The following is a 12,901-nucleotide window of genomic DNA, read 5'->3' on the forward strand; positions in this document are numbered from 1 at the left end:
ATGTAAGAGCTGACAGTTCTTGCTATGATAGTTTAAAAATAGATAATGCAAAATGAATATATTGAAAATTTCATTCAAATTACTTTATTCTGAGCCTAGTTATCACTGTTTGTAGTTTTAAAAAGATGTGTGCATTGTGGTAACCAGGGCACTGGTATATTCGAGACTTAGCCTCGCTTCTCCATTTTTAAATTAAATCATTAAATTGCTGAAGTGTTCTAATCTAGTTAATATCTTGAGTAGCCGATGCCATCGAGAGTTAATTATGTTAACTAATGTCTAATTAATAGTTTATATAACATTTAAGGCCTAAAGAAAGATCTACAATAGGCAGATTTACCTCTTGCATAATGTATGTTTAAAATGACTACGGTAGTTTTATTGTACTGAAAGACAGAATTCACTCCCAATTGAACTGTTAGGTGTTACTACTTCAAACCTCCATTAAAAACTCATCGTTACAATTATTGACAAAAAACTTAGAGCCAATGTATATGGTTTTTGTATGCAATATGAGCACTTTGTGTATTTGGCGATCTATATATGAACATAATATTATTTTTTTGTCCGATCATTGATTGATATAACCCATCAGTTCAACTCAGTTGTCAATTCAATACTTTATTTTGACCCTTCTTTTAGATCGCTTTCCGTTTTGTTTGTTTGTTTTGTAGGAAGCTGCTTTAGCACAGAAGAGAAATGATAAAAGATGGATTAAAAAATGTGAAAAAATCCTTCATTCTCAGGTAATTGGTTATTATATAAAACATTGAATTTAGATAATTTTATTTATAAATTCAAGGGGGGTTGGATGGCTGAATGGTTAGCGTGCGCGTGCTGTATCATAAAGTCTGTCATTGAGTCGACTGGCGTGGTTTCGAATCCCCGGTTGTACGTGGCAAGGAGTAGGGTTGCCTGTCCAACCTCGTGGGTTTTCTCCGGGGCCTCCGGTTTCCTCCCACTGCTAAAGACCCCAGCGCGCAAGAGAATTATGTAAATAAAATTAAACCATATGTTAGTCCCGAAATGACCTAGTTTGTGTCGAGTGGACGTTAAACCCCATTTCTCTCTCTCTCTATAAATTCAATTTAAATTGCCATTTAAATATTGGGCCAAGTTGTGTAATCGTTTGATTTTCACTTGTCAGTGGTATAGAACAGAGTGCGTGCAGGGCTGCCGACAACCAGTATCGCAGCGCAATTTGCGATACATATTTTGTCCGTTGCTAACCAAAAATTAAAATCTAACGTTTTTGATTTGCAGTTACTGCGAATCATTAATATGCCTGTCATTTTGGATATTGACACAAGAATAATCCACACTTTGAAGACTAGAAGGCTTACTAAACACTTTCAACGTGTATAAAATGTTGAATAAAATTTTTTAAACAAAACTAAATTCTCCGCGTGACATTTTCTTCTCGAACTACCCAGACACAATACTATATAACACAGGGACATAACTCTATGAATAGGGACTATTATACCGGAAATAATAGGGAATCGAGTAGTACCACTCACATTGCGAGACATCAAGTAATTATATCATATTCATTTTGAAAGAAATAAATCCAGTGTATCCCCCACGCATTGTAAATAACATATAAAAAAATAAATACATGTTAACGTATTGTAAAATGATAAATCAAAGTAAAAATTCCCGTAAAATATTATTGTTTCTATCGTGTGTGTCTAGTTAATCGAGGTGCGCCCGATTGAACGAAAAAATAGTAATACTATTACTACTAATACACGATAAAAAGCAGCCAAATTGTTTTCTAACGAAGATTTCTAACCTAACGTGACAAAAAATAACAATTAAAATGAGTGGGGCTTCGGAAGTCACTGTCAAGAATTGGCTTCAGACATAAACCTAACTAAATGTCTACATCACATTCACAAACTGTCACAAGTACTTGTGGCAGTGCTAAAAAATCTTAAGAATTTAAAGAATAGTCAGAATGGAATCTAATCATATTTGTTATGAATTAAAGTAATATCTTGTTATTTAGGTGTTTTACGTTGAAACTGAAAAACTGCTAATCAATTTTTAAATTTGCTAATCAAATTTGGCAAAATTGGACTTTTTGATTAGCAGTGCTGCTAATCAACAGTGAAAAATTACTGACAGCCCTGAGGGCGTGCAAGGTACAGCTAGAACAGAGGGCGAGGCAAGGGACGGTGTCTAGTAGCTAATATAGGATGTTGGCGTGCATGTAAAAGAGTCCTTGAAACTTTGAATTTCGTGGAGAGTAAATGATAATGCAGCTGTCCGTGTGAAATTTCCCTTTAATCCGTTAATATCTATCAACACTCGTCAGATACTTGACAGAACTGAGATTGATGTTGATATATTTGATTTGTAGGATATTTAGATTGCAACCCAATTTCATTTCATTTATTTAGATTGATTGGTTTCTTTTGGGATTCAGTCATTCTCAGGGTGTTTTCATCTTACCCCCCACCCACCCACCCACTGTTGTCAGATATCAGTTTACCCAAGAAATTAACAAGCATCAGCTCTTTGTTTTCAAACAAAGCCTAAGGTTTTGCCAATTTGAAGACAATCGCAGAACAGAAAGACGTTCAGCCCCATTTTAAATCAAGTACAATCAACATGAAAATTGGATTGCTTGTCCTTTGAACAATTGTGCAAAGATTGACGGACTTCGATTTTTGATGCAATGTCACAATTCCATGATGGCATGTTCCTGGTTCATATTACAGGTTACAGTTTGTATTTGTTAATTATTGAATTGTAAAAATACCAAAGTCTGATATCTTTCTATTTCCAGGAATTTGTGGAACCATTGGTCAAACTACTGGTAGAGAAGATTGATGAAAGAAGTGATTTAATTAAACAAATGACTCAAACAAAGTAATCCCCGATACAAATAAAACCGTCCTCAACACAAAAAAAAAAATTTTCCCAGACATAAAATAGAATAAAATAGTCTCCCAGACAAATAAAATAGTCTCCCACTTTAAGTTCCAAATTTTCTGAAATTTTAACCCAAACATCGTTCACTAGCGAGGAAGGTAAACCAAATGGACAGAAAATAAACCCAATTCTAAGATGGAGAAAAAAAAAGTAGGATGTTTTAACAAGAATTAAGGACTAGTAACTCGAATGATTAACAATTGTGGTATTCTAGTGCTCAGGATGGCCAAGGTAATAGGGTTTTTGACAGCATTAAACATACATTATGAAAGAACTAAAGCTGCCTATTACAGGTCTTTCTTTAGGCCTGAAATGGTATCTTTATTAATTAGACATTCATCAACATGAAAAGACCTTAATCAACTCTCGATGGCACCTTATGTCTACATAATTTTCACCGGATTTAAATCCGATCTGCTGCTCAATGCTCATTGATGATTAAATGCAAAAATGGATAATCAAGACTATGTTTTTTTATTGTACCAACTTTAGTAATGATGATCAAGGCCTAAAATTCAATCACTAATGTTTCGGTTCAGAGTGGAGCAATTTTCAGCATCCTTTTACATTACCTAGTTTTTCACTATTATAGTGAGAACTACCAGCTCTTTATCTAATCTCCCGAAATACCCCTTTAATTTATTTTTTTGTTATTGTTTCTTAAAACGGGGGTTTTGAACTGAACCGGTAACGTGGCTCAAAGTGTTACTTATCTTCTTATTCTTCTTAGGGGAATAAAATGAAATGGGGTTTAACATCCTACTGTTTTGCTCTGAACTGGACTAATGAAGAAGGTTCTTCTTAAGGGCAGTGACGTTCGAAAAAAGCCTAGGGCCCAGTGAATTGAAACGTGGCATGCTTGTTCCTTGAACCTTTGAGCATCAAATGATGGACTTCGTTTTTGTATATGACATTGTTGTAACATGATGGCTGCGATGATGTCAGACTGGGCTTACTGGTCCATAGTAGCTTGTACTTGTTCTTCTGTCGTAAACTGTGATTTTCCATATCAGCATTTAAACCAGTGTAAAATTAAATTGTTCTGCACTGACTGGGCTAATATGAATGAATGAGAGAGAGAGAGAGAGAGAGAGAGAGAGAGAGAGGTTTAATGTCCACTCAACACGAACTAGGTCACTTTCGGGACTAACAGATGGTTCAATTTTCTTTCAATAATTCGCTTGCGCATATGTGTCTTTAGCAGTGGGAGGAAAAGGAGAAAACCCAGAGAAAACCCATGTGCAACCGGGAAATCGAAACCACGTCATCTGACTCAATGACAGACCTTATGATACAATGCGCACATGCTAACCATTCGGCCCACCCCTGGGCTAATGAAGATGAACCTTTATAAACTAGTAGAACTTGTGAACTGAGATAATACAACATGGAGATTTGTTTGTTTTAAATATTTGTATTTATTTCACCACTGTCTAACAGCATTATATAAAGATATTACCTGATTGCAGTATTTAAACATTAGTTATAGACAGTAGATAACCCTGTATTATTGGTTCAAGGCAGCAGTAATATATGTCCTCTGTGTATGATATCAGGGTAGTTATTCTGTCTGGTCTCTATATAATATTAGTTATAAACAGTAGATAACCCTAGGCAGCAGTAATATATGTTCTGTGTATGATATTAGGGTAGTTATTCTGTCTGCTCTCTATATAATATTAGGGTAGATGAGTTTGTGTGTTATAATATGTACTGTTACTACTACAGTATTTATATGTATACTTGTATATTCAATCTCCCACTGCCCCCCCCCCCCACCTTTTACTGCAGAATTTAGTCTCTTACTGCTGTCTCTCCACCCCACCCCCCATCCACCTCCTTTACTGCAAAATTCAGCCTCTTACTGCTCCCCTCCCCTCATCTCCTTTACTACAGAATTCAGCCTTTTACAGCTGCCCCCACCCACCCACCTTTACTACAGAATTCAACCTTTTACTGCTGAACTTCCCTTTTTATTGCAGAATTCCCTTTTTACTAGTTACCCCCCCCCCCCTCCTACTGCTGAGAACTTCCCTTTGTTACTAGTTACTCCCCCTCCTACTGCTGAGCCCATAATACTGTTGACTTAATTATATCTGTGATAAATATGTTCTATAAATGTAAAATAATATGTAAATTATTTGCTGTTTGTACAGCTATATTTAAACATACTGTTTCAACAGTTACCTGGCCCCCAGTTCATAAATCATTCTCAAACTTAAGTTAAAAATTTACTCAAAATTGTTTGCCTTATTTCAACTCAATTATAGCCCATTATAAAACTTTTTCTTGTTTTAATGTATCAATACATCAATAAAAAACTATGTGCAAAGTTTTGTGTTTCTGGATCTAAGATATTTCTCACAGTGATTGAAAGTTGTGTAAATTCTTAACTTAAGTCTGAGAATGCTTTGTGAACTTGGGGCTAGTTCTTAATCAACTTAAAATGTAGCTTATGTTAACCATGTGCTGTTTCAATAAAATTACTGTTTGAATATTTTCCAGTTCGTAATAAACTTTTTAAATTATAGTTTAAAGGAGCTATATCGCTCATATTTGGGATCTTGAAATTGACACACATGGGTTACAACGCATATAATAATGTAATATGTATTTATAAAAATGATTTACATTCAATCGTTTCCGTTTTGACTCTAATTTAAAATCAGTTACGTCCAGCGAAAACGGCATGAGTCTCAACCGAATAGCAATTTCTAGCGTCTAGTTATTCAAGTCTATTGTGCATTCACTCCAGATAAGATATGGTTTGACATGAGTATTGGAATATGTCTAGCCTCGTTCTTTCTGGTTACAAATGACGCTGAAACGCACTATGGTACACGATTCCTGTACCAATGGTAAAATGTTTATTTTGTCTTAAATATTGGATATCAGAAGCCTACCTTTTCCCGGCAAGATCACAACATCAATGTTGATTTGAATTGACAAATAATTCGTATTTTCAACGTGTAAGACTTTGGATGATATTGAGTTAGAGACTTAGCTACTTTAAATAAATATGTAAACAATATGCTGTTTCTACTAATATTTAGTGCAGGGGGACTGCATCACACATAATTTACACAAAAACAAATATATGGACAAGACACAATACGCAGAAATCACAAACAAACGAACAATTCAAATAAAGTGAATGGATACGAAGCGTCCACTGCGCTGTACAATCCTGGGCCTATAGTGACACAGACTTTACTCAATTTGAAAACAATCAGGAATATAACCCAGAGAAACCATTGTGTAATGGAGGGTTGGATGGCCGAATGGTTAGCACGTGCGTGCTGTATCATAAGGCCTGTCATTGTGTCGAATCCGTGGTTGTACGTGACAAGGAGTAGGGTCGCCTGTCCAGCCTCGTGGGTTTTCTCCGGGTCCTCCGGTTTCCTCCAACTACTAAAGAGCCCTACGCGCAAGCGAATTATTGAAATAAAATTGAACCATATGTTAGTCCTGAAATGACCTAGTTTGTGTCGAGTGGACGTTAAACCCCATTTCTCTCCCTCTCTCTCCCATTGTGTAATAGTTATACAGCTATATTGAAATTACTGTATGAACATCCAATAAACTTCAAATCAATATAGTGTACCATTATTTTTATAATTGTATCATTTTTTGATAGGAACTACATAACTGTAGTCGAAACGGCACTTGGTAGTAAACAGAATGAGGCAGACCACCATTAAATTTCACCATCTCGGTACCAACAAATTGTTATAGTAATTCCCCCCCCCCTCTCTCTCTCTCTCTCTCCCCTCCCTCCCCCTCCCCCCCCCCCCCTTGCATGCCCGTTATTGTTGATTTTTTGGTCTTCGTACTATCTGAAATGTTAGAGAATATCTCGGGTCAGCGATTTGTAATTCTGAGATCATGGGGAATCTTTTTATAATTGTCCCCAAAATAGAATTATAAATATCTGTTCAATTTTTATTATTTGAGTATAAAGGATTAATTTAATGTAGTATGGTCCCTCCTGCATGTTGGAGGTGGCCGAATTTGGGAAATTTATAGACTTATAGAAATTAGGGAGATATGCTGTGGTGCGGAATGACTGCTCGTACGTTCGAATAGTAAGCATCTCGATCTTTAATATCGTCTAAAACTAACTGCTACATTTTCGGGTCTCCCCAAGCTATCAGACGTCCACGTGGACGGTCTGATTTTTAGTACAGAAAATAAGTCGTAGAAACGTCGTAGATGCAGCTTAGTAAAGACAAATGATCCAGTTTTGGTACAGTTGGCGTTTTTTTACACATTGGTAAACTTTAATGGTTCGACAATAAAATTGATAAAACGTGATCTTCTTCTGACACTCCCCTGGGCGTCAACCATTACGATAAGGTCAACTTATAATTTGATTATATTGTAACGGACAAGAAATCAGCTTGAGAGAGTCAATTTCCAGGCGCCGGTTGAGCAAGTCGGATATGTCCACTTCCACAAGGGTTATGGACTGGTAACTCGAACTAGAATTCCAGTATGAATTTGCTGACCTCCCCACTCGTCCTGGTCTCATGCCTTTTCGGCCTGATCTCCTCCCTACTCATCCTGACCTGACCTGACCTCCCCACCAGCCTGAACTCCTGCCTATCCGGTCTGATCTCCTAGCTTGAACTCATGTCTGTCCGGTCTGATCTCCTGTCCAACTGGCCCGATCTCCTGCCCAGCTGGCCTGAACTCCCCATCCTTCCTGATAATAGACAACACCTTGTGGTTTACAGTACACGGATGCTATGGTTACTCCAGTTTTCTTGGGTAACTCCAGATTCTTGTTGCGTATGTAGTTTTTCCAAGAACGGAATTCATTGATGTTTTTCATAAATCATACACGGAAGTATAGAGGCTACAAAATATTATAACGCTTAGTCACAATATTACACTATGCCAGTCTCGTGAAATTAAAACTCACGCCGTGTCACTTGCACGTTGAGTATTGAAAGAACGTGTGAACGTGGTATGACATTCTGCTGGAGGGCCCATAAAACACAAAGTGAAGTGATTTTGCCTTGATTTATTTCGTTTTCGAGAAATCACCCGGATCAACATATCATGTAATTAGAAAACAGTGTTTAAAGTTGAGGTTGGGGTAGATTAATCTTGAACCAATCGAGAACGGAACCATTGCCATTATCGGTTTCAGTAGAGCTTTGAATTTCATTCCCAGTTGTTCAGTTTAAATCACTGCTTTTCTTCTTGTGTGGATTAACGTTAACATTTAAGACGAATATTTTATTATGATTGGAAGTGTGGAGAAATTGTCTTTGGACGAAAACGTTATTTCAAAAGTGTGTGTGAGTTAGTTGTATTTTACGTCCGCTTCCACAGAGGTGATATCTTAGACAAAAAAAATATAGACGAGCTTGCCACTTTCAAAAGTGTTCAAAAAGGTCTGATAAAGGACTTCATCCGTAACAGGTGATCGTGATTTGTTTTGCAAGGAGGTTTTAACAAAAAAGCATTGATGGTTTGTATTTGTTTGCACTGATTTTGTTACGTACACGACGTAGATCCGTACATACGTCTTGTGGAAACATTCTGATCACCACGTACATACGTCTTGTGGAAACATTCTGATCACCACGTACGGACATCTTGTGGAAACATTCTGATCACCACGTACATACATCTTGTGGAAACATTCTGATCACCACGTACAGGCATCTTGTGGAAACATTCGGATCACCACGTACATACATCTTATGGAAACATTCGGATCACCACGTACAGACATTTTGTGTAAATTTATTCCGATCACCACGTAGACATTTTGTTGAGACATCTTTAAATTCATTCTGATCACCACATACACACATCTTGTATAATTGTTCCAATCACCCCGTGGAGACACCTTGTATAATCGTTCTAATCAAACCGTAGAAACATCTTGTATAATCGTTCCCATCACCCGTGGAGACATCTTGTATAATCGTTCTAATCAAACCGTAGAGACATCTTGTATAATCGTTCCCATCACCCGTGGAGACATCTTGTATAATCGTTCCCACTACCAGAGTAGACACTAGACCATGGATAACATCACCACTTACGTCACTGAAGAGTTCATAGAAGAGAGAATTGCTGTATTTATATGGAAATACAGTTCCCCTGTTTTAATTATCCTAGGTACCATTGGAAATATTCTAGTAATAGCGGTGTTGTCGTGTGGTAAAATGCGCAAATCTACAACGAATATCTATTTTACAGCAATGGCGGTTTGCGACATTCTTGTTCTCTATACGGGACTTATGCGTTTGTGGATTCGGTTCACGTTTAATCTGGACATAAGACACGTTCATCCAGTAATATGTAAGATACACAGACCACTTGTGACCTTCAGTTTACAGACTTCTGCCTGGATTCTAGTTGCTATGACAATAGAAAGATATTTATCCGTTGTGTCTCCACACACCATAAAAACTAGATGTACACGTAGGATCACTCTCATTATCCTCTCTAGCATCGTGGTCGTATTGGTCGCATTAAACACCCATTTTGTTGTTGGTCTCGGGGATTTGACGCTGGTTAGCGACGATAATGAAACGTTTGTATTTCATTGTGACAGCATTGACGATGATTATTATCTATTTACTACTGATATCTGGCCGTGGATTGATGTAGCTGTGTATTGCTTTGTGCCATTTGTCATCCTTTCTATCTTTAACATGTTAATCCTTCATAAGGTTTTTAAGGGAAAAAAGGATCTCATTAAGAGCACTGGGTGTACCTTTAACTCTAATTCAACCAAGCGTATATCTTCATTAATAACCACGCTGTTCTTAATCAATATTGTTTATTTCATCTGCACCACCCCCATCAGTGTGTTCATGATCGGAAACATCTACTGGGTGGCTCGACCAGGTACTCATCTAGCAGCAATCCAATCTCTGGTCTTCGCGATCGTCAATCAGTTTCAGTACCTCAATAACGTGTGTAATTTTATTCTGTATTGTTTTAGTGGTAGTAATTTCCGTGAGGGGTTGAAGAGTCTTTGTAGTAGGCGGAGACCAGACCGGCACAGAACTTTAACCGGCGGAATGGGATCGGCTAAAGTAACACCGGTCTGATGTATCTGGAAATCCAAAACTTTCTTGGTTCCAGCGTTATCCCCCACACGATGCTTCTGTTTTAAAATTCCAAACGTCCATCATGGCGTTTCCTATTCAATATTTGATGTTTCGTCGTGTAACAGTATCGCCAGTGCCGGAATAAGCTTGCATGGGGCTGAAATATTCACCGCGGCCCTTGCATCAACAGGGAAAAGGATGCATATCCTGGTAATTGTCCGTTTCACTCACACAAATGCAATATGTATTTCATTCCATCCCGGCTTTAATTCGGCCCTGGATGTCGTTGCATAATCCTTCCTCGTGAAGAACTGGATAATCGTCTTAAAGGGATGTTTGAGCTCGATGTTTACATTTGACGTCATTAATTAGCTCCATTTTCATTTGCTGTAGCAATGGATGACGGGTATTCCTGGCCACAAATTTTGTGCACGAGATCGCTTTACGCCAGTGGTTCCCAACCTTTTGATGGTTGTGACCACATTCCAGAAACAAGCATCTGATCGCGACCCCTCGGATAACAAAGCCACTATTTACTATGAAACATAATCATTTATTTACATTTATTATTGTTTGGCACTATCCTATTTATCCGATTTGATTAAACAATATGTACCTTCCCGTTCCTTACGTTCATCTCATAAAAACAAACTTGTATGTCCAGTACATAAGTCAAACTCTAGTGAGAGAGCTTTTGCATACGCAGCACCAAAAGAATGGAACAAATTGCCTCTGAAAGTTCAAAATAGTCCAAACTTGGCTATATTTAAAGACGTATAAAAACTCTGTTTTTTTTACCCAAACGTTTGAACTATGATTTAAATGCTTCACTTTCCATTTGTATATTGTAACTTGACTATTCCTTTGTATTCTTTTGTTTAATTGTATATACATGTATGTTTTTTATAATCATATCTACATTGTAAAGTGGCCACAGAGAAGTCAGACTACAGAAAAAGTCCAGCTCTACAGAAAACGATTATTATTATTATTATTTACTTATTTGACAACTTATTGTTTACATTTTTACATCTTTATAAAAATTGAGGAAGAATGAGTACAGAGACCAGAGATTTTTATGCTTTTCATGAAAAGGAGCTTTTTTTAAAAAAAAAAAATAAAAAAAGGTTTCAGAGCAGTGCGCCACGACACCACGGGATCGGGGACCCGCAGGCTTTACACAGAAATTTAGAATAGAAATTTAGAAATCTATTTGTTAAGGCCAGCTCAATTTTTGTCAATGTCGCTGAGCTGTAGGCTAAATACGGTTAGGGTACGTGATTGTTGGCGAAATTGTAGGTCAGGGTTAGGGTACGTGATTGTTGGCGAAATTGTAGGTCAGGGTTAGGGTAAGCATTGGGGCTGGGTCCAGGGTTAGGGTTGGGATTAGCGCTAGCACTGTTTACATCTCGTGACCATTGACGAAAAATTGAGTTGGCCTTATCATTTAGCACTAACCCTTGTTTTACGGAGAAACCCACGACGCAGTTGTCATGCGCACATATTATGTATACATGATTGGTCACTATGGTATTACAAAAAATGTATAATTGTATTTTTTTTTAAGCTTCGTACATTCAGGAAATAAACAATAGAGCCATTTATTAATTTTATAGATTAAATCCTGTTGTATTGCTTCAGGGTTATTTATTTTAATTAATTTTATTTATTGATAATAAAACTGTATTGTTACAATTATAGATATATTGACGCGCCTTGGGTTTTTTATTAATAATCAAACTGATCCGGTAGTTAATTTACGATCTATTGACGTGTCTTTGTTTAAAATACATTTTCAGTTTATATACAAATGAAATGGGGTTTAACGTCCTACTGTTCTGCTCCGAATTGGGCTAATGAAGACGGGCATACGCCATTAAATGTGCTATGAGGAAAATTTTACCCGGGTACCGGCACTATGGTTTACTCTTATATCGAATTCCAACTGCCAAGGGATCTTTTACGTGCACGCTAATGTGTACACGGAACCTCGGTTTTTTGTACCTTCCGAACAACTAGACAGCTGTCCTTGTCAGGCCCTCCGTCCTGCATCACTGACAAGCAGGTCCACGCCGGAAAATCTGGATAAACTTTCTCGGCCAATGCAGGGATCGAACACCCGACCTCCAGGCTAGCGAACCAGCGTCTTACCCACTTAGCCACCATGACCCTCAGCTTATGTACAAACTCAACCAGTTGGGGGTGGGGGTGGGGGGAGGGGTCGGGGTTGGATGGCCGAATGGTTAGCGCGTGTGCGCAGTGTTATAGGGTCTCTTCTTGAGTCAACTGGCATGGTTTCGATTCCTCGGTTGTACGTGACAAGGAGTAGGATCGCCTGTCCTACCTGTTTGGTTTTCTCCGGGTCCTCCGGTTTTCTCCCACTGCTAAAGACCCCTACGCGCAATGATGTTTGGTTTTCTCCGGGTCCTCCGGTTTTCTCCGGGTCCTCCGGTTTTCTCCCACTGCTAAAGACCCCTACGTGCAATGATGTTAGTTACGACATGACCAGGTTTGTGTCGAGTGGACGTTAAACCCCATTTCTCTCTCTCTCTCTCTCTGTGAACCAGTTGGCGGTTGTACGTGACAAGGAGTGTCGAGTGGACGTTAAACCCCATTTCTCTCTCTCTCTCTCTCTGTGAACCAGTTGGCGGCTGTTAATTAAAATCGACCTCATAATGTAATGCCATGATGATTTTACAGACCGCCAAGAGTCTGAAAAGATTTGTTGGCCATCGGACAATTACATTTTGTTATGAAATGGAGTTGGAATTGATAAATGAAACATGGTTTTACGTCCTATTTTTCTGCACCAAGAATGAAATGGAGATAAACGTCCTTATGATTGACCGCACACGCGCTAACCATTCGGACATCCAACCCCC

The 12,901-nt window shown here is 38.1% G+C and overlaps 2 protein-coding genes across 3 annotated transcripts in view; both read left to right on the forward strand.

Annotated features, from left to right (window-relative positions):
* The window catches only part of LOC126817087 (centlein), a 91,823-nt gene extending 86,383 nt beyond the window's left edge, over positions 1-5,440 (forward strand). For both annotated transcript variants that reach the window (XM_050543881.2, XM_050543882.2), the window contains exons 35-36: positions 675-746; positions 2,795-5,440. In XM_050543881.2, the coding sequence (XP_050399838.1) occupies positions 675-746; positions 2,795-2,881 (159 nt within the window). In that variant the 3' untranslated portion in view covers positions 2,882-5,440. The remainder of the gene's footprint in view (positions 1-674; positions 747-2,794) is intronic.
* A 2,682-nt stretch (positions 5,441-8,122) lies between these two features.
* On the forward strand, positions 8,123-10,884 carry LOC126817116 (kappa-type opioid receptor). The gene has a single exon (XM_050543934.2). The coding sequence runs from the start codon at positions 8,982-8,984 to the stop codon at positions 10,017-10,019; it is 1,038 nt and encodes a 345-aa protein (XP_050399891.1). The 5' UTR covers positions 8,123-8,981; the 3' UTR covers positions 10,020-10,884.
* Positions 10,885-12,901: the final 2,017 nt, after the last annotated feature.

The sequence above is a fragment of the Patella vulgata genome, chromosome 4 (genome assembly GCF_932274485.2).
Source record: "Patella vulgata chromosome 4, xgPatVulg1.2, whole genome shotgun sequence".
NCBI classification, from domain to species: domain Eukaryota; kingdom Metazoa; phylum Mollusca; class Gastropoda; family Patellidae; genus Patella; species Patella vulgata.

Bases quoted from the DNA above. Each gene is read 5' to 3' on its own strand.
- LOC126817116 (XM_050543934.2), top strand. From the start codon at position 8,982: ATGGATAACATCACCACTTACGTCACTGAAGAGTTCATAGAAGAGAGA.